At 39.9% G+C, this 22,895-nt stretch overlaps 1 protein-coding gene across 1 annotated transcript in view; it reads left to right on the forward strand.

The window, feature by feature from the left end:
* Window positions 1-22,895, forward strand: part of LOC134169171 (gamma-2-syntrophin-like) — a gene marked incomplete at its 3' end in the record, with an annotated part of 159,902 nt that overhangs the window by 98,812 nt on the left and 38,195 nt on the right. The window contains exon 7 of the mRNA XM_062629460.1: window positions 22,575-22,662. Within this exon, the coding sequence (XP_062485444.1) occupies window positions 22,575-22,662 (88 nt within the window). The remainder of the gene's footprint in view (window positions 1-22,574; window positions 22,663-22,895) is intronic.

Consider the following 22,895-nt stretch of genomic DNA (forward strand, 5'->3'; position numbering starts at 1 on the left):
TATGTCATTGCATTTTTATGAAATAATAGTTGAAATTTGTCATCCAAAATAAAAACTTCCTTATTTGAACATGGTGGTTATGTAATTGAAAAGAAATGCTTCAGAAAGAAGGGTTCATTTAATGTCTCTAGGTTTTCAGGTTATAGGAAACAGTATTTGCTATTTGTAGATCGATCATGTTAGTAGTGGTGCACTTGTCTGCTGTCAGCTGATAGCTTTGTGTTTGGGCACCTAGAAAAAATACTGAAGTGTTTCAGTGTATTAAACTATTAATATAGTATCTTACTGATTAAAGCTATTTGTCCAGAAAGCAGGACTTTAAGGATGGAGGACTCATCTAACTTAGGGAAGTCATACTACCAGTGAAAGAGCGCCCTATTTTCTAAGTGTGTCAGTCAGGTTAGGTGAGAAGCATTCAAGCAATTCTGTTCAGAAACCTCAACAATGAAGCCTGCATAGCCTAAGTTCACACTGGGTTGCATTTTACACTTAGTATTATTATCATCATACTAAGTATTTAATTAACGGAAGCCCATAAACGTTATTGAATAATTCTTTTAGGTTACTTTATTTTCATCTGGCACCATGATCTATTCAGTTATCTGCTTCAAGATGTGACTTTTGAAATGTCATCCTCCCATATAGTTTGAACCTTGCAGCTGGTATTCTGGGTAGTGAAGCCTCTTGCAAATACCTAACTCAAAATTATGAATCGTACAATGTGATCCAAGGGACTGCTTACTGGGTCTGTTTGGGATGGAGTTAATTTTCTTCATAGCAGCCAGGATGGTGCTGTATTTTGGTTTGTTAGTAACACACCAGTGTTTTCATTGATGCTGAGCAGTGCTTGCATGCCATCAAGGCTTTCCCTTTTTCCCATTCTTCCCCCTTTCAATGAATAGGCTGGGAGTGGGCAAGAAGTTGGAAGGAGACACAGCCAGGACAGCTGACCCCAAGTGACTAAAGGGGTATTCCATACCATATAACATTATGCTCAGCCGTAAAACAGTGTGAGGAGGTTTTTCTGGGGGAAGCAATCAATGCATGGAGGCTTGTAAGCGGCGAGGAGAAGCAGACAGGCCAACCCAATATGGGTGATAAGCAACTTCTACTTTATTTGTGATGCAGTTCACACATATATAGGAGTGGTATTCAGCCACTCCTCCTTGGCACAACAGTATTGGTTAGCCCCCCACAGCTTCCTCCACATTCTCCTCCCAGGTCCGGTCTCCAGCCACCTGTGGGGGCCACCCCCTGCCTTGCTTGCACAGTCCTCCAGAACTCTATGGTCCTGCTCTTAGAGTCATTCTGCAACAATTCCCCCCTTTTTGTTTGTGCAAGCAAGGCATTATGGGTTATTCTGTTCACCTGTTTTATCACACAACTATAAACAAATCTAATAGCTACGATGATTAACCTAATCAATGATACATAAGTGTATCATTTAAAGTGATTTAAAGTGATTTAAACAGTGTTTGACTCAACCTGTAATGCCCCGTGAAGACAACCATCTAGTTATTCTTAGGATATTGCTCATTTACTATTTCTGGGTAAGCTGAGCCAGGGTTCTCAGCTGTGTGTGCATAGAATTAGCATAATCAGAGAGACTCATACAACACATTCCATCAAACTCTTCACATCCATGTCCCTGTTCCAACAACAAAAGGTTCTGCAGTGTTGCATGTCTTACAGAGTCAACATTAAAACAAATCAGGAATTGCCTTCGATGTAGAATTGTCTGCTTAGCAACTCAGCAACCCAGTCTGCTTAGTTAAGCCAAGGCCCCGGCTGAAGCACTTACAGTGATTTGGCATATTATGATTGGATACATGTTTTGAAGACCCTTAGTGACTAACATATAATTGATTAAACACAGGTGTGAGAACTCAACCTTGAAAGCTTGCCAACAGTCCACAGTTCTCATTAACTTGGTGAATTCCAGCCTCTTATCTTGCTTGCTTAAGCTTCTTCAGGCCTCCCATGGCCTTGCTGTATCTTTCAGGACTATTCAAAGTTTATGTACCACTTATGCATTCTCCTGTGAGAACACTGTCTCCACATCTTCCCCCTTTATGTTTTATATATGGTTTGGGTGGCCCTACTTGAGCAGGGGATCTGGGCTAGATTATATTTCCAACATATGCCAACTAGAGGCTGCCTGGCCCTGCCCCTTTTTTCTGCTGTATGGCTCTCTGATAACAGGCTGTATAGCTCTCTGATCCTTCACATCAAGGTCTGGCATGGCATGTGTCCCCACCGCTCCACGCCTGCTGGGCTGCAGCCAACAGCGGAGCTAAAGGTTCTTCTTGGTGGCAAACACAGAAGCCAACCCAGTCTTGCCCTTGATTGTGGTAGCAGGCATTTCGTCAGCCTCAGTCCTTGCACCTTGTTGTCAATGCACAGTTTCACCTGCTTCATCCAGTAACAAGTCGCTACTACAGCAAGGCACACACAAATTTACATTAGCAGAGTAACTATTACAGGGTGCAGCATGTTGAAGATGCTGATGGCAGTGAAGGACTAGCCAAAGAAATTTCTTACCAGTGGAATTCTCCCCCCCTCTTAATTTGTTCCATCACCTGCTTTATAACACTACCATTGTATTAATTTTTTTCTAGCTTTTGCCTTAGCATTTTCTAGCAGCTACTGCAAATTTCCATACTCTAACATCTCTTTTACAAGTGACAAATCTATACAATACAAGGTGCAGTTTCTTATTAGCAACTAGCTAGTAAATACAGGTGGTTTTATACACAAAATCACAACCTCTAATAATAGCTATTTTACAAGCACACATATTCAGGATGTTACTTTTCTGTTGTTTTGCAGTTATTTGTTCTTTCTCTTCCTCTATCTCATTCTGCTTGGGGTAATCACGGTCAGCTCCTGTAGCTGAGGCATCAGGTTTATCCATTCGTCTGTCCAGCTCACGGCAAGGCTTGACAAACTTTGCAGGCAGTCACCATGGACCTGTAGGCAGGAGGACACAAATATACCCCCTCCCCCAGGTTATCAGTTCTTCAGAAGTAGACAGGTTAAAGTTAAATGTAACATCATTACTCTCTCTCGCCCCCCCTTTTTTTTTTTTTTTTGTTTTTTAGTCCCTGCAAAAGCCATCATTACTCCCACTACAGTCCCACGTACAGAACGTGGCACAAGGACCCTGTGGAGACTAACAGCAAACCAGCTCCGAGAAGCATCATTGCAGTGCGAGGTGGCAGGCTCAACCTTAGCAGGCATCCCCGCAGAGGCTCTCCCTCCCCCACATCGTATGAGGCTTGGGCTTTTATACTGACCAAAATGCACACTCATTCCGACACAGGTGGCCAGCCTGTGCTGGAAGAAGTGGCCAGCAGTACCTACAAAGGTCTCCAAGGGTTGATTAGAAACCTGGACATACTTATATTTACCAACTTCTAACACATGAGTATCACAGAGAAACTGTATGGGCTCCCCCTGTCAATTGCAAGAAAAAATCATAACATATACAGCTTGAGTATAAGAGGATTTTAACGCATACGTGGTCACTGTTTGTCAGGCCTCCTTAACTATTTTGAGATCAAGAGCTTCCCACTCTTTAGCCCCCTGCTGTGTAGCAAACACAGGATATGCAAAGATGCCCATTGCAGAAAATTCCCCAGTAATGATCGCATCCTTGGTTACCCATTGTTACAACTGAGCGTCTCCAGGGCCAGTAAGTCTGAGCAGACCGACCCGGGAGACAAAGAGTCAGGGTCTGGAAGCAGAGGATATAAATCTGGTTCGGATTCAGGGGATTCGGGGGCTGATCCTGGACCGAACTCAGGGTCTCCGTTGCTCGCAGCTGTGTCTTTCTTATCAGATGTCTCCCGTTCGGTATGTGGCCATCTGCAGACCTGGCTCCTCCGTGACTGAGTTAAAAATTTTTTTCACTCTAGGGCATAGTGGGTTGGAGAAGCTCGTGGTTCCTTTAAATCTCCCGCTCGCGCATGATCCCTATTTTCTACTGCGTTCTTCAAAATGGCGCCACCATTGATCCGGCGCCGAGGCACCGCCCTCTTTCTTTCGGATTCCTCGGCATTTAACATACGTATACCTTCTAATATACTTTCTCTGTCCTTTTTAAAGTCCCTACTTTCAGAACTGGGGTGGTGGGGGAGCAGGGGGTTACACCTCCTCCACGGCACCTTCTGATGGAGGGGGAGAAAAGGAGGGGGGGGGGGTGGGAAACCCTGTGCTCCCGCGAGTTGGGGGGGTGGGGGGGGAACGAGTTGTAATCTTCCCCCGGTTTCAACCGACCGGGGACGTCTGTTTCTAGTTTCTCCGTTGCTACCGCGGCAGTTTTCTTTTCTGCCTTGTATCTTTTTATACAGTTCATTACTTCCTTCCGTGGTTTACCGAGTTTCTTTGCCTTTTTATGATCATTAAGCACTGAGTCAAATAGTTCATCACCAAACTTTCGCCACTCACTCTCCTCAAATATTGTATTAGGATCTGCAAAAAAATCCCTTAGCCTTCCCTACAGCCACTAGACCCACTAGCTGCTTTAGAGTCTCAGGCTCAATTCCCTGCTTTTATAAAAAGCACTGTAAAAAGTTCAGGGCTCAGTTCCCTGCTTTTATAAAAAGAACTGTAATAAGTCCAGGGCTACCTCTTGGTCCATTTTCATGGCCAGCCTTTTCCGGATCGTCTTCTTCTGGATCATCCTGTAACCTCGGTCTCCGGATTGGCCTCCCGACACAGCAGTGTCTGGTTCGCCCCAGCGGTGGATTCCTTTCGGTCAGTCCAAGCACCCGGGTCCGTCACGCCACCGCAGCAGCATTGCCTGCGCTTCCCAGCCGCTGCCGCCGGCGCCGCTCACTCGCCGTTCCGGGTCCCTGATACTCAGGGCCCTGTATCCAGGTCCCAGTCGACCAGGGCCCTGTATCCGGGTCCCCGTTAAACCGGGGCCCTGTGTCCGGGTCCCCACTAGTCGGGGCCCTGTATTCCGGGTCCCCGCTAGTCGGGGCCCTGTATCCGGGTCCCCGTCGACCGGGGCCCTGTATCCGGGTCCCCGCTAATCGGGGCCCTGTAATCCGGGTCCCCAGCAACCAGGGCCCTGTAGTCCGCATCCCTGTTCGGGCGCCATTTGTAAGCGGCGAGGAGAAGCAGACAGGCCAACCCAATATGGGTGATAAGCAACTTCTACTTTATTTGTGACACAGTTCACATATATATAGGAGTGGTATTCAGCCACTCCTTCTTGGCACAACAGTATTGGTTAGCCCCCACAGCTTCCTCCACATTCTCCTCCCAGGTCCGGTCTCCGGCTACCTGTGGGGGCCACCCCCTGCCTTGCTTGCACAGTCCTCCAGAACTCTATGGTCCTGCTCTTAGAGTCATTCTGCAACAGAGGCTGGCTGGGGATCAGTCTACTTGTAGGAGTGGTGAGTGATTGTCTTTGCATCACTTTTCTTGTTTTTACCTTTGTCTTTGCTTCACTTATTAAACCATCTTTATCTTGAGGGGTTTGTTGCTTTTGTTCTTCCTATTCTTTCACCTAATTCTGCCTGGGGGGTGGGGAAGTGAGCAGGCTGCTGTGTGGATGCTTAGCCGCTGCCTGGGGTCAACCCACCACAGATTACTAAAAGGGATGCTGGTGGAAAAGGTAAAGATACTGAATTACTACACTAGTCCCAGCCATAGCGATAAGCTATTAAGGAGCAGAAGCAGGCATGTGATTCTTAGGCTTTTTGGTGTTGGACTGTTGTTTTTTTCCTGTTTTGTCTTTTGGTGCTTTGATTTTTTTTTTTTTTGTCTTGTTCTTCTAACAGATGTTTTCACAAATTTTCATTGGGTCTTTTATTTTGTTTTATTTCACAATGGTATATCTGGATTCCTTGGTGTTAAGACTTTTTGCTAAATTAAAGATTACATATAATCATTTGCCAGTTTAAAAAAGAAGGCTACAAGATGTGGGAATTATAGGAAAAATTTGTTCAGACTGCTACCTACCATCTTCAAAACTGGCACTCTGGAGATGCTTATGTATATGGCTGATCCCCAGTTCTACCCAATATGCAGTTTTCTTTCTCGACCCTTGAACTGCCAGCAAGGTTAAAAGGTGATTAGCTCTCTGCAAGACAAACAACCAACTGGTCTGTCAGCAGCGATTTCACAACAGAATGGCTTTCCAGTTTTTCACTTATAATTGCTAGAATTTGCTTTCCTCTACAATTCTGCAAGCTGCTACTATCAGACCTTAGTTCTGACTAACAGTATGAGTAGAAACATAAATAACTCTAAATAAGGACTGAGGAAAATCCTGCTTTTACAGTAGGTAATAGAATAAACTGTGGAAAATTGAAAATAATTTCTTTTCCTTCAAAAATAAGAGTATTTTTAGAAATAGTGTATTGGTGTGGAGAGATTGTGAATACAAATAATGTTAATTCAGAGATTAATATTGGGATTGTATTACTCATCTGAGGGGAAAATTAATTTTGTTTTCCTGGTGGCTAATCAGGTTATCACCTCCTATGACACAAAAGGAACAATCAGATCTCCTGAGGGGAGAGAGGGGGAAGCAAGGGGAAGATTAATTCAGTTGAGCTTCACAATGAAGGGATACCACCTGATATCCACTTGGTTGGGACTTTGGTTTTCAAGATATTCAAAATAAATTGTGAAGGGAAATGAAACACAAGGTGATTATTTGCTGATTCAACATAATCTTCCAGGTCGGTAAGCATCATGGAATCATAGCCTGGAAAGGGAGCTTAAATATCATATAATTCCAAAACCCTTGTCCACTGCTCCTGGCCACTAGACCAGGTTGCTCAAAGCCCCGTCCAGCCTGGCATTGAACATTTCCAGAGATGTGCCATGCACAGCTTCTCTGGGCAGGCTGTTCCAGTATCTCACCACCCTAACAGAGAAGAATTTGTTCCTAATGTCTAATCTAAATCTATCCTCTGTCAGTTTAAAGCCATTCCACCTTGTCTTATCCCTGCATGCCCCTGTAAAAAGTCCCTCTCCAGCTTTCGTGCAGGCCCCCTTTAGGTACTGGAAGGCTGCTTTAAGGTCTCCCCAGAGCATTCTCTTCTCTAGGCTAAACAACCGGAAAAGATTAAATAGAAAAAAACTTTGAAAATGCATGCCTAAAAAGGTACATAATGCTTAACTGCTCAACAAATATGTAAAATTCCATAGGGTAATAAAGCCCATAGAATTATAGTTATAAATTAGTAAAATCAATAAAATCATAAAAAGAGTTATAATTTTTCAACTCAATAGATGATTCTAAAGTAGCAGAAATATATGCTTGTGAGTTACTAATTTTACTGAGTAGTAATATTTCAAAGATATTAATGAGTAGATTTTGTTAATTCATGCTGTGTCTAAAATCATTAAACTTATATCAAATTAAAATACATATTTACCATATGAAAACTGCAGTGTTATGTTCTCTAGGTTTAACTACATGTTAATACTTGAGTATGTTATTCAGTAATTATAGAATCATAGAAGCATAGAATAGTTAGGGTTGGAAAGGACCTTAAGATCATCTAGTTCCAACCCCCCTGCCATGGGCAGGGACACCTCACACTAAACCATATCACCCAAGGCCTCGTCCAACCTGGCCTTGAACACTGCCAGGGTCAGAGCATTCACAACCTCCCTGGGCAACCTATTCCAGTGCCTCACCACCCTAACAGGAAAGAATTTGCTCCTTATATCCAATCTAAACTTCCCCTGTTTAAGTTTTAACCTGTTACCCCTTGTCCTATCACTACAGTCCCTAATGAAGAGTCCCTCTCCAGCATCCCTGTACCCCCCCTTCAGATACTGGAAGGCTGCTATGAGGTCTCCACACAGCCTTCTCTTTTCCAGGCTGAACAGCCCCAACTTTCTCAGCCTATCATCTTCATACGGGAGGTGCTCCAGTGCCCTGATCATCCTCGTGGCCCTCCTCTGGACTTGTTCCAACAGTTCCATGTCCTTTTTATGTTGAGGACACCAGAAGTGCACACAATACTCCAAGTGAGGTCTCACAAGAGCAGAGTAAAGGGGCAGGATCAACTCCTTTGACCTGCTGGTCACACTCCTTTTGATGCAGCCCAGGATATGGTTGGCTTTCTGGGCTGCAAGCCACACTGCTGGCTCATGTTCATTTTCTCATCAACCAACACCCCCAAGTCCTTCTCCACAGGGCTGCTCTGAATCTCTTCTTTGCCCAGCTTGTAGCTGTGCCTGGGATTGCTCCGACCCAGGTGTAGGACCTTGCACTTGGCACGGTTAAAACTTCATAAGGCTGGCATCAGCACACCTTACAAGCATGTCAAGGTCCCTCTGGATGGCATTCCTTCCCTCCAGCATATCAACTGAACCACACGGCTTGGTGTCATTGGTAAATTTGCTGAGGGCGCACTCAATCCCACTGTCCATGTCACCAACAAAGATGTTGAACAAGACCGGTCCCAACACTGATCCCTGAGGGACACCACTCCTTACTGGTCTCCAGCTGGACATTGAGCCATTGACCACAATTCTTTGTGTGCGTCCATCCAGCCAGTTCTTTATCCACCGAGTGGTCCATCCATCAAATTGATGTCGCTCCAATTTAGAGACAAGGATGTCATGCGGGACAGTGTCAAACGCTTTGCAGAGGTCCAGGTAGATGACATCAACTGCTCTACCCCTGTCCATCAGTTCTGTAGCCCAATCATAGAAGGCCTCCAAATTGGTCAGGCAGGATTTCCCCTTAGTGAAGCCATGCTGGCTGTCACCAAGCACCTTGTTGTTTTTCATGTGCCTTAGCATGCCTTCCAGGAGAATCTGCTCCAAGATTTTGCCAGGCACAGAGGGGAGACTGACTGCTCTGTAGTTCCCTGGGTCATCCATTTTCCCCTTCTTGAAAATGGGGGTTATATTTCCCCTTTTCCAGTCGTCAGGAACTTCACCTGACTGCCATGATTTTTCAAATATGATAGACAGTGGCTTAGCTACTTCATTTGCCAGCTCCTTCAGGACCTGCAGATGGATTTCATCAGGTCCCATGAACTTGTGTATGTTCAGGTTTTTAAGATGGTCTCAGACCAGATCTTCTCCTACAGTGGGCCCAAGGTCTTCAATACTTGAGGCAACATACTTGTGACACTTGGAGAAAGTAAAAGTAAAGTTTTCATTTATTATCCATAGAGGGCTTAATACTTTTTGATTCCTGACAAAAATAATCAGCAGTACAGATCATAGTTCAAGAGTAATGCTCATTGGTTTGCTAGATTGCCCAGGTAGTTGCCACATTAATATGTATAGATATCCTTACAGACATACACAATTCTCTGACCCAAACTGACACTTAACTTCAGGTTATCCCTTGACCTTTTACAGTTTTCACTGCAGGAATCTTTTCAGTTTATAGGTGCTCTTTCTCCCTGTAGAGAAAAAGATTTGAAGTAAAAAAGAACAGTGTAATTGAAATACAAGTATAAAATGAGAGTTTGAGCTGTTAAATGAAGGAAAAGGCAAGTATTTTTCTACAAAGACTGTGCATGTTTCATTTGTTGGAGATCTATATTAACACTGCTAAGATTAATGTTCACAGTACTTTGGGCAGTGATCTGCGTATTGACCTGAATAGTTAGTTGTTTGTACTGCAGTTCTGTCATTCTGTTAACATAGAAGAAATACTTTGCTAATATTGGAATGCTGATTCTACCAGATCCAGAAGAACCAGTAACTGAGATTTTCTCATATCACATAACAATTGTCTGATTCCTTTGAATATCATTAAACTGTTTGAGGGGAGAGTTGTGTGCTTTCCCATTTTATTGGTGCTTTATAAAATTAGCTTTTCAATTTCTCAATTTTAATAAATTATTTCTGTTGAGAGTTGTGTTCCCCAAGCCCTCACACATGTCCTAACAAAAGCAGTCTGTTCTTCTAGTTCTTTAGACACACTGTAGTAATAACAGGTTGATGCTACTTACAGAGCATTTTAAACATCAACGGTTACCAAAAAGAAAAAAAAAATAGACAATAAAATTGTACACACTTTCTGAAATAGTCTGTATCCATTACTGCAAAGTTTAGCTGGAATTGCTGTATTAATTAATTACTGTATGAATGCAAGTTAAAAAAAAAGTGTGTGGAATTGCACAGAAATTTACCAGTGTCTTAAATCACCTCAACATCACACTATTTCCAGGAACTGCAATGTGTTCAAGTAATGCAGATGCAGTAGAGTGGAAATAAGAAATCAATCTCTGTAAAAATTATATTGAACACATAGAGAAAAGTGTGTTCATTTTTGTGGGGGTATATGTTTTGTCATCATATCCCTAAAGAAATTAAATAGAATAATCAAACCAAACAAGCTTTGTGGTTGCAGAGAGATGACAAACAAGTCTCAGGAAAATGTCAGAGAGGAAACAAAAGGAGTAGCAGTAGGAAAGCATAGGAAATCTGTTCAAGTGACTTTCTGAAAGGGCTTTTGCTGGTGCTTTTCCTGATCTCACTCAAGTATCTTTTTTTTTTTTTAAAGTAAAAACTTAAAATATGTAGTGACCAACCTAGAGATAAAATGGTTTTCTTTCTCATATATATGATTTTAGAGAGCTTCGTTAATCCAAACTTGTAGAAAAAAGGAAAACAAGATACATATTTCCACAACCTTAACATTACCACTTCCTTTCTCTCTGCTCATGACAGCTCAGGAGAGAGGAAGAGGAATATGATGGAGATTTCACTAGAACAACATGGAAGGGATATGCTGTAAAATATCTTAGGGAATCCATCCTTACAAGTACCCACTGTGTCTCCCTTTATTTTTTCCAAAGTATTTTTACATGAAATGCTTTTAATCTTTGGAAGATAGTTTGAACATTTTCTGAATATTCTTCTTTGATAGTTTTACAATTGTTTCCTAAGGAAAAAAAAAAGTGACAAGAACAAAGCCAAAACCTTTAGCATATTGTACTTTTTTACCCTAGCTGATTTTGAACACTGACTGTCGCTGGATATTGGAAATGTAGAGATTTTTACATTTCAGCTTTTCTATATGTAGTTTCTGTGTATGAAATCTGTTTTATTAAGTTTGTTGTCTTCCCAATATGTTGCTGTAAACTTTTATTTCTTTAAGCAGGTAATTTGAGGCATGGAGTAAGGTGTATTTTGACTGGCATAAGGTTTTGATGTGCTCCAGGCTAAGAGGCTATCCCCAGTTACACACAGGCATATTAACAGAAACAACATGGCTAGAATCCATCAGCCCTATATATTACTGACAGGGAGCTTGATGAAATTATCTCTGACCACTTGCTTTCCCCATTATTGGGATATTTACTTTTGTGATCAGCCAAAGCAGGCATGTAGGTTTGAAAGCATTTGTAAGTTACTCAAACACAGTGCAGTTTTGAGACAGCTGCAGAAGACACTGCAACATTTCTATAAATAACTTTTCATGAAGAAACTTTAATCATGAAACATTCACTAAGTTTCTGTTTAGTTAAAGTATTTTAATGTATTTTTTGGACTAGAGATACCAAAAATTAAAGATATCAAGCTTCTGAAGATTTTACTTTGTTAACTTCATCTCATAGTTCTCATGGAGTTCCTTTGTAGTCACTTTAGTTCTAAAAGAATGCTTTAGTCATCTATTATGTGGACCGCAAATACATGTCACGGTGGGTACATAGCTGCAAAACAGCTGCATGCATCAAGGAGCCGAAGCAGGAACTAAAACAAGTGAATGCACTATTTGGGATCATTTATTAGTGGTTTAACATAGTTGCTTTCACTAGTTAAGACTTACCACATGTTTTAGAAAATTTGCTACTGCTATGTAAGTGGGCAGAGTGGGCAGTAGCAGAAAGAGTGAAAAAAAAACATTAATAGCAAGAATGCTAATTTGTGATATTAGCATGCAGAGGAAAGTTCTGTTTTTCGTAGTTAGCCTGTTCTTTCAGCTCCTCTATAGAATTTTTCTGAGCTATTTTCTTGGACCTTTGGTCATAGTAAACCAGCAGCTGTGTTAGACAGTGAGACAGATAATTAAAAAGTGGTTTTCACCTTGCTTACATGAAAAAGATCAATTTCATTTCTCTGGGTGCTTATTTGCCATAAGTATTCTGTACCTCAGCACTGCATAAAAATAAAGCTATGTAAAATCAGCAAATTATAGTATAACTTTAAAATTTTGTGGGATGTACAGTTCAACTTCACTGTTTCCAGGTGCCGTAAGAAATGTGATTGTTTCATCAAGGAATGTATCTGGCAGCATTCCTCATTAAGAAGCAAGTTATAGTATATTTTTTGTCTCCAGTGTCTTTTACATGTAAATGATAAAACTTGCATGCTTTGAAACACATTTTTTGCCATTTAAATTTGCACCCTGTTGCACCTTTATTGTGCTTCCACAAAGGATATCAAAATTTCAGAGAAAGCTTTAAAAACATGCAGTAACATATTATGGTACCCATGTTAAATGTATACCTAAAATATTACACAATTTCCATAACATACTTGTGGAAATCTACTTCTTTCAAGCTTTAATCATGTTAAGAAAGCATTTACAATTAAGTAGTTCAGATTTCAGTACTACTATTTTACCCCCATCTATTTCACAATCAATTACCTGGGTCAGAGAAGCAGCAAGTAGTCTCGCATTATGAGCATTTATGATGTGCATAATCTTTGAGCACAAAAGCAGAATTACTATAATTAAAAGTGATGGAAGAATTCAGCCACCTTGCACAAAGGAGCTATGGGAAGAACTGAAGTCTTTGTTAAGCTATGGACACAAAATCTAGCATTTTTTAGGTAAAGCACAACAGAGAGTGCAGCTGGGCAGCTGTACTTTTAATCAGTACTTCCTAGTGATAAAAGGAGTTAAGATTTAAAAAAAAAATAAAATAAAAATTCTGTCTCTTAATCTTTTTTACTTAGTATTTATTTTATTTATAAATGTTGAAAGACCTACAAAGGATTTTTAAAAAATTATACTAGCTTTTTAGTCATAAATAAAAGAGTTCTCTCTTCTATCTTCACCCACCTTTATAAAACTGAGCACTGTGGAGAGAGACCAAATACTTAAGCTAAAGGAGAATGTTCCAGTATGAATAAAAGTATGTAAACTACCTGTGGATAAGTCTGGAGGGTCTTTGAAAGGGCTGTTAGGAAGAGAAATTACCTGATTTTGAAACAGAACTTGATAGATTTAAGAAACGTGCTGTAGGATATCCCTTGTTTTATTCCTGAGGATCACTAGGAAGACCTGTCCACTCTTGGTTCCTTTCCTTCTCATTTCTCCCTCCCAACCTTCCTTTTTCTATCTAAACAATGGTTTGTGCTTTTTACTTATTCACTGCCTTATATTGGGTGACTCAGTTTTCATCAGGGTATAAAGAGATATATATGGCTGCATACTCTAGCTCAGTGTTAATAAGAGGACCAAGCTGCAAGCTAAAACAGTTAGTGTACACCCTTGTGATATTGAATAGATTGTGTTTGTAAAAGATTAGACTTATGCTGTTTACAGAAGGGAAACAGGTTTTTTGCATTTTTGCAAATTTCCTGAATTGAAAAGGGAAATGTAAGTTATATAGAGGACTTACACCCAATAAAATTAACTCATTACCAAAATTGTATTTCTGATCACAATGGAGGTTAACTCCTTTGAGATCACTGTATGAGCTGCATGTAAGTATTGTTTGTCTTCAAACCGCCATTGACTTAACGGGAGTGTTATCTAAAGAGTGAATGTCTTAGCACTCACTAATCTTAACAGTCAAATTCTTAGCAGCTGTCACTAATATTTCAGGCACATTTGTTTAGCCACTGAACTGAGGCTTGATAATTGCACCTGCTCTTTTTCCTTATTGTAGATAGCAGACAAAACACTCAACAGAGCATGAGCATGGAGTGTATTGATACACTTCAGGTGGCAAAAAAGCTAGCACATTGTATCAAAACTATTAACTGGATCAGGAATTCAAAAGGTTTTTGTTGTTGTTTTTTGTCTAATAGACAAAATTAGACAGCAGCAAGTCTGATAGAAAAAAGTGTAGCCCTATACTTAAACAAATACAGCTTTAGCTGTATCCAGCCATGTCAGTGTGGGGGAACAGAAATTAATTCTTCAGAAGACTAACATGTCAGATTTGTGTAATGTTCCCTGCATCAATTAGAATGATTTTTTTCCAGTATAGGAAATATTCAGTTCTGGATAAAGGAACATACTTTATGGTGACCTGTGCTGAATAAATATCGACCTGTACAGTAACCCAATTGCAAGGAATGAAGGTCTGTGGTCCTGAGGTAGTGTGCAGAAGGGTCAGGTATGGGACTTCACCAATCACAATTTTTTTCCTGATGTGTGCTGAATATTGCAGGTGATCTGCTGTTTTATGGTGATAGTAGTAGTTTCATGCCTGGGGAGCTGTGGAAACAAAAGCATTGCATACTGACGTACAAGGTTACTATTACTATGAAACAGAGCTGAATTTTGTCTCTAGGTATTCTTATTATCCTGTTATGTTCTGCATGTTGTAAATGTAAAAGAGGAATGTTTTTTATTTTCTAGGTGCCCCAGTTCTTTAAGCCTGAAACAGTGAACATATGGATGATTACAAGTAAATTCTGTACTTGAGCCAGAGTGAAGTGTGGTCTGTTGATCAGCCCACAGGTCTAGGACTTCTGTCTTGTACTTAAGCAGTGAATGTGTAGACAATAAAAGTAGTTCTTGGTGCTTCTTACATTTAGCCCTGTATTAACTCTGGATGTCTGTGAAATTTCTGTTAGATTAAGAAGACTTAGTACAAAAGGGTCATTATGGAAAAGTTTGTTGTAAGAAAAAAGAAACAGTGCCCGAATTGTCAACAATTTCTAAATTGCAAATGCAGCATCTGAGCTGCTGGGTGCGATAACTTCAAAAGCTTCTGGTTTAACTTTTGCACTCAGTAGCACAAGACAGCCTTCAATAAATGCTGGTCATCATTCAAGTGAAATTACCTTCATTTAATACCATTGCCACTAAAAGATGGTAGAAATTTTCTGACTGATACTTTTCTCCTCAGAGACACTTTTAGTCAGATAAAATCCTTTTCTGGGAATGCTGCAGGTATGTTGTGAATACAAGAAAAAACGACAAAGAAAATTGAAGCAGTAACAGATACATGAAAACCTGTATTTAGTCTTTTTAATTCAATCTGTGCCAATTGGAGCCTATATAAACACAACCATTTAACTATCGTCTAGAAAGATTTTCAAATATATTTGAAGAATATGAACCTGCAGGGTTAGATTGCTCCAATTTGTTTGCTTGAAAAGGCCTGCATTTGGGATAGAGGTGTTTGCGTTTCTACAGATTCTGATTTCACTTAAACATATGTGTTTCCAATCATACTCAGATAGATACGTGTTGTGCATTTGAACTGGAAGTGGCAGCTTGATACTATAGTGTGTGTTGCTGACATACGAGACATACAAGATATGTCAGTAATGATTTAATAAAGTTTAAATTAAGAATGTTATGTTTGCTTTCTGTTAATTTGGCCATTTCTGTCTGTGTGATTTTTTGATACCTGAGACAATTCTTTCTTTTTGTAAGTTTAACACTAGATGAGTAATAAAACATACTGCTTAATCTAAAATCGTGAGTTCTGTGGCTTTCAACTCTTTTCAATTATAGTACACTGGTAACAGTTGAGACTGACTTCAATTTCCAGTGAGAAGTCCCTGTAATGCTCAGATATTCTTAGAATTTTTTGAAGGATAGCAGTGTTACTTTCTCAGGGATGGGTCTTCATGTTTCAGGTAATAGTTAGCCGTGACTTTTTGTTCCATTTTCATTCTGAAGGTTTAGGAATTTTTAAAAAACTTTTAGTTCTCTAGATTTCATTATTTTTTTAACTATTATATGGTATACTCTAATTCATATGTTTTACTACATCTTTTTGGTTGTTTGCCTGTTGCATTACAAGCCTGTACATAATCTTGCACCCAGGTGCTTGTCAAGGTCAAGACTTGCACATTGTTGAATTTCAAGTGTTTTATTTGTGAAATGCATATACCTCAAGATCAGACATTTATCTGGAGATTCACTTTCTTCTACTTCAGAACTTTTGCTTCAGACTTTTAATCTGACATAGGTATTTGACTTTAAATTTTCATCTGTACATGTGAAATAGGATTTGTTTCATCTAACTTTAGATATTATAAATGTAAAATTCCAGACTCTCCATAGTTAGAGATAGAGACCTGTGGGTGATGATTCCTGCTTATCCAAAGATTTTTACTGATTTCTAGAAAAAATATTAACAGCTACTTTAAAGTTGAGTCTTTTAAATGATCAAAGTTAAATTATGTGATTTCTGCTCTCAAAACAGGGCCATATCGGTGAATTCATTCAAAAAAGGCATGCTCCTTTTCAGTTTTAATTTCTGTTACAGTTCTGATCTATAATAAGGCAGAACCTGATTGAAATGGCCAAACCCCTGTCTAAACCCCTAATCAGTGTGAATATTAGTGATCAGATATGCCTGAAGGGTTAGAGCAAGCCACAGTAAACACAAGGCACCAGAATTTTAAAAAGAATGCACATCAGATATGAATGGTGACATTGACTTGTTTGCCTATAGCTATACAGATTGTCCTTAAAATGTGTGTTGGCTGTAAAAGTGAGGCAGCAAAGGATATTTGGTTTTCCTAAAATGAGAGTCATATTTTTCCCTGCACACTCTAGATTGTAGTTAGCTAAGTGAGACCTAAAAACTCCCATTTATAACATTCTCTCTGTTCTATGCTTGAGAATTCCATATGAAAAACAGAAGCATAATAAACCCTGTCTCGATGAATGCATTTACGAGATATGCAAAATCTGTACGTGACAGTATCGTGGTTTAAACCCTAGCCAGACAGCTTGTTCACTCACTCTCAGTGAGTGGTGCTGGGCTGAGAGCAATTGAGGCCACCCCACACCCCCCCCCCCCCAGGGCTCTCCCCTTCCCCGCTCCCAGAGGAACTGGGAGGAGGATCGAAAGGGTGCAACTCCCACGGGTTGAGACAAGAACAGTCCAGCAACCAATGTACAACACAAATCACCACCTCTACCACCAATGACAACAACGATAAGAGAAAATAACAAGGGAAGAGAATACAATACCACCGGCCAAGAAATTAATCCGACACAGAAGCCCGTGTCTTTCCGGGTAACTCCCAGTTACCCCCCCCCACCGCAGGCATGACGTGCTGTGGTATGGAATACCTCCCTGGCTAGCCTGGGTCAGGCGTCCCGTCTCTGCTTCCTCCCAGCTTCCCCTCCTCCCTGGCAGAGCATGAGCCTCACAAAGTCCTTGGTCAGGGTAAACATCACTTAGCAACAACCGAAAACATCGGTATCACCAGCACTGTTCCCGGGCTGGAAGTCAAAACACAGCAGTGCACCAGCTACCACAAAGGAGAAAAATGACTGCTACTGCTGAACCCAGGACAGACAGCTAGCATGAAAAGCAAGGATTTTCCTTAATGCCCTTTTCTCCTTCACACATATGAACACCCAAGTAAGTGCAGGCACACACAGCTGCAGTAGATGTATTTCATAGAATCATAGAATCAGCTAAGTTGGAAAAGTCCTTTGAGATCATCAAGTCCAACAATTACCCCAGCTTTGCCAAGACCACCACTAAAACAAATCATTGAGGGCCTCGTCTGCACAGTTTTTGAACACTTCCAAGGACAGTGATTCCATCATTTCCCTGGGCAGCCTGTTCCAATGCCTGATCACCCTCTCTGTGAAGAAATTTTTCCTCGTATGCAACCTAAACTTCCCCTGACCCCTATTTGGAACAAGAGACTGACCTCCACCTCACTACAACCTCCTTTCAGGTAGTTATAGAGAGCAATAAGGTTCCCCCTGAGCCTTCTCTTCTCCAGACTAAACAACCCCAGTTCCCTCAGCTGTCCTTCATAAGACTTATTCTCCAGGCCTTTCACCAGCTTTGTTGCCTGATTTTCTCGACCTGCTCCAGCACCTTAATGTCTTTCTTGTAGTGAGATGCCCAGAAATCAACTGTTTGTTTGTCTGTTTGTTTGTTTGTTTTTAACACTTTTACAATTCTCCTTTTATATTAATACTACAGTAGGGAAACAGTGAAACAGTAAATGTTACTCAAAAGCTATATTTTTTTTTAGTTTTGGACTTACTGGACTTGTGCAAAAGCTTCAGCACCACAAAGCAGTGCATTAGTATATAATGTTTATACCTATTAGGAAGCTAAAATTATTTATTCTTATTATAGAATCATAGAAAAGTTAGGGTTGGAAAGGACCTTAAGATCATCTAGTTCCAACCCCCCTGCCATGGGCAGGGACACCTCACACTAAACCATGTCACCCAAGGCTCTGTCCAACCTGGCTTTGAAAAGCGCCAGGGATGGAGCATTCACAGCTTCCGTGGGCAACCCATTCCAGTGCTTCACCACCCTCACAGTAAAGAACTTCTCCCTTACATCCAATCTAAACTTCCCGTTTAAGTTTGAACCCATTACCCCTTATCCTGTCATTACAGTCCCTAATGTAATTCCATCCCCATCCTCCTTACAGGCCCCCTTCAGATACTGGAAGGCTGCTATGAGGTCTCCACGCAGCCTTCTCTTTTCCAGGCTGAACACCCCCAACTTCCTCAGCCTGTCTTCATATGGGAGGTGCTCCCGTCCCCTGATCATCCTCGTGGCCCTCCTCTGGACTTGTTCCAACAGTTGCATGTGTTTTTCATGTTGAGGACATCAGAACTGCACACAATACTCCAAGTGAGGTCTCACGAGAGCAGAGTAGAGGGGTAGGATCATCTCCTTTGACCTGCTGGTCACGCTCCTTTTGATGCAGCCCAGGGTACATTTGGCTTTCTGGGCTGCAAGTGCCCACTGCCGGCTCATGTTCATTTTCTAATGACTGATCCATAGTCATTAGTTACCCCTCTGTGCTACTTGTTGAATTTTTTTCAGCCATACGTACTTGGCCTGAGCTTGGATTTTACATCAATTACATGAGGGGCCTTAAGAAAATAAAGTAATTAATCATTCACTAACTTTATACCTATACTCATAGAAAACTTTTCCAATTAGCTTTGTTGGTCAATGACTCCAAAGTTCAGTGGTTCTATCAGTACAGTGTGGCAAAAAAGATTGATTTACTGTCTTTTACAACCATTTTAATAACATTTAAAAGAGCGTGATGTATTTGTGAAGGCTCCATTGCAATTTAGTTTAGCATAAATAGTGCAAAGTCATTAGGTGGTGTGGCAGGGCTAAAAGAACATCAGTTCATTTCAAGGCCTAATGCTGATATTAATGAAGTTTGGGAAGACAATCAACTGGAGACTGAAAAGTTACTGCAGTCTAATTTAAATGTATACAAGGATACACTTACATTTTCTTCAATTTTTATCATTCATATTTTTCATCTCTAGATCAGTTTATTTATACATATGAAAAGCATGCAAATTTTTGTGTCTGAACTGTATTTTCACATATGATCCAATGTGACTATTGCAAAAATCTATTTTATCTTTTTAACATAGCAAGCATAACCTTTATATGTATGTGTACATACACATACATACATATGTAGCTTAGCTATATATGCCATAATGATAGTGAAGCTCTACAAGACATAATGGTTTTTAGTTCACATTCAGCTCATCAGTAATGTATTGCAAAACAGAACTATATTCAGTAATACTAATTTTGAATCTTGCGGCTGAAAATATTAAGTGGCTATAGAACTGAATGAATACCCTAATAATTAAAGTATTACTTTCAAGGAAACATTTATGTAAATTGACATAACTTTCATGAGTTTCTGAGCATTTTGTGCAAAATAGCTGATATAAATCCACAAAACAAGATTCTATTTTAATATTCTAAATCTATTCTAGTTTAATTTAATTAAGCTACTGAGCTTACCTTCACTTAAAAATAGTCTAGAATTTATGATTAGATGTAATGTAGAAATCAAGAATCTTCAAATCAGGCAAATTTAAAACAAAGCATCCAGTTACAACACAATTTCAGAGGAATTTTAGAATGATGTGGTAGCTGAAATTTGATTAAAAGTTTTGCACGTGTATATATATATAGGTCTATTATAATATATATATAAATACCCTTTGTATATATACCAAAGACTTTTTATGTATATCATATATGCATAATATTCTGCAGATAAAGGGAGGAACTATATTTGTTAGAGAAAAGTAGCAGAGGTACCAATAATTTTCAGTCCTTTAGTAAGTAATAGTCTATGCTATTGCAGGAGAGAAGGGGCAGAGGATTTCAGGAGACATAGAGTTCTTATACATTAGAACTCAAAACACATTTGTTAGCTTGGCAGTCCTGACACACTTTTGTATTACCTTAAAGAAGGATTCTAATTTTTCTGTGCTTCAGTTCCTGGTTATTCCTATTGTGATCATCCTGAGGTGGTTTAGTGAGAAATATTGATTTTAATGGGATTTTTTTTCCATAATGAGACATCAGGTACTCTTATAGTCAATTGTTAACAAAATCGTTGGAACACCTCATATCAGAATACTGGGTGTGAGTAGGTAGCACGGTATCAGTAGTTGTATTTTTGGGTAGTAAATCATTTAAATGTGGATTAAGCTGGGGGGGGGGGGATGTTGGTGTAAAAATACTTGAACAGAGAACAAGAAAAGTCAAGAAATGGGGCTTTTGGGGAGAGTAATCGGTCTATCAGGGAGGAGGAACTTGAAAGGAAATGAAAGTTCTTTGGGGGAAACTTGCTGAAGCTGATGGCACTTACCTTTTCTTCTTTTTGTTCTTTTTTTTAATATTTCTCTTATGCATCCTCTACCCATTTGCCTCTGGACCCTCATTCCTCAAGCTCACTAATCTGATTGGACTCCTTGTTAGGTGCTTTCTCTGACCTTATTGAGCTCTTTCTTCTCCACTGCACAGCTGGATTTCCTAACTTAATGAGTGGGAAGTTATTGTTCCCTCTCAGGGATTGATCTGCGGTTATTAGGGCTACTGCAAGTTGTTACCAGTGGAGGTCACTGTTTGATGGACTGAAAGATGGGTGGGGAGGGTGGAGGCAGACACTGTAAGTCTTTGTTAAAAGATACGGATTTTGCAGGTACAGTAAACAGTAAGGTTTTAGCAACAGTACTTTATATGGGTGATTCATATGTCACTCAATCAGTCAAACCAGAACATGTCCAGATAATGTTTTCTTCAGTGTTAGTGCTAGGCATTTTACAGTCACTTCTCTTGCTCACACTTTTCCAGAATATTTTTATATCCTAAAATTCTTAGCTTGTGTGACTGCTTACTTGATTTCTTCACTTGTCCTGGGTTTTCATATCCATCAGGCATAAGATTGATGTTTTCATGTAGGTCATAGAATCATAGGATGGTTGGCGTTGAAAGGAACTTTAAAGATCATCTAGTTAGTGCCAACCCCCCCCTGCCTTGGGCAGGGACACCTTCTACTACATCAGGTTGCTCAAAGCCACATCCAAACTGTCCCTGAACACTGCCAGGAATGGGGCATCCACAACTTTTCTGGACAACCTCTTCCAGTGTCTCATTACCCTCACAGTAAAATGGTACAAGCATTACTTCAGGTGCACAAGAGGAAGAGTTACAAAATTGGAGGTGATTCTGCATCTCATAATGTTGGCACTGTAGTGTCTTGCTAAAATTGTGGAAACGACACAACCACCAGCATCTTCCAAGTACAACATTAGGCCAGTAAACATGTAGTTTGTGGTTAGTTTGATGCAATTACTTTTCTGCTTGATACATGCATGCTTTGATTGTGTTCAGATTAGAGGCCACAAGCCTTAGCATCCTGTTCAAACAAACAGGATCAGGGTTCTGGACCCTGCATGCAGGCCACATGTAAAGCAAATGCAGTACCTGTTTCCTGAGCTCATGAATATGAAACTAGAGAATACCTCTGCCCTTAAATAGAAATCAAGTTCCATTCAAGATTTTATTTGAAGTTCTGTGTTTAAAAATGCTCCTTACGCAGTATCAAGCTATGCCTTTAAGTTAATTCTGATGTGTTAATACATGTGTCTATACACATATGTGTTTGTGTGTGTGTGTGTGTTCCCTTCTGGTTAGCAAATGCGTCCAGATAATGAAGACAGTCACAAAAGTCAAGACTGTATTTGAAACAGAAATGTGCTTCATGTATTACCTAAATTGATCAAATCAAATACTTATATCTTTTTGTGTCTTTTTATATGTATACACACACAATTAATGTATTATCTTCATAAACATGTTTCCCTACTACTTTATGCCAGTTTTATTACATCAATTTGTTTTTTAAAAGTTGTGTTCAGCTGGTACATAAACTCAAATTGCCCACCAAATTGTTTATTCGGATTGTTCCATTGGTCTTGCCTACTCTTATCTGTTGTTGGTGTGACTTAACCCTCAAGATATATTTTTTGTTCCCAGTCAGAAATGTTCATACTGAGTTTATTCTAGATCAACAGAGATGTTGATTTGATTGTAAGTAATGTGCTTTTCATGACTGGTGATTCTTTGTTTTAAAGTAGCTGTTATTTGTCACACTGACAGGTACACCTATTGAGAAATGCTGGCGATGAAGTTACCATCACTGTTCAGTACCTCAGGGAAGCTCCATCATTTTTAAAGCTCCCATTAGGTAAGAGGAAATTAATGAATAAAAGTAATTTGTTTTCCTCTTTGCAGTATTCTTATAATAAGATGACAGTGACAGAAATAGGAATTAAATCCTTGAGTGGTTTACAGGAAGAAACAGAAAACTGCATGTACTTTGTTGCTTAACATGTAAGGATCTAATGCATACTGCATGACTGCTTCTGTATAGCTTATTCAAAATAAAACTGAACAACTCATTAAAATGAAGTACAATCA

The sequence above is a fragment of the Pezoporus occidentalis genome, unplaced genomic scaffold (genome assembly GCF_034315485.1).
Source record: "Pezoporus occidentalis ecotype Australia unplaced genomic scaffold, CSIRO_AGI_Poc_V1 ctg339, whole genome shotgun sequence".
Taxonomy (NCBI): Eukaryota; Metazoa; Chordata; class Aves; order Psittaciformes; family Psittacidae; genus Pezoporus; species Pezoporus occidentalis.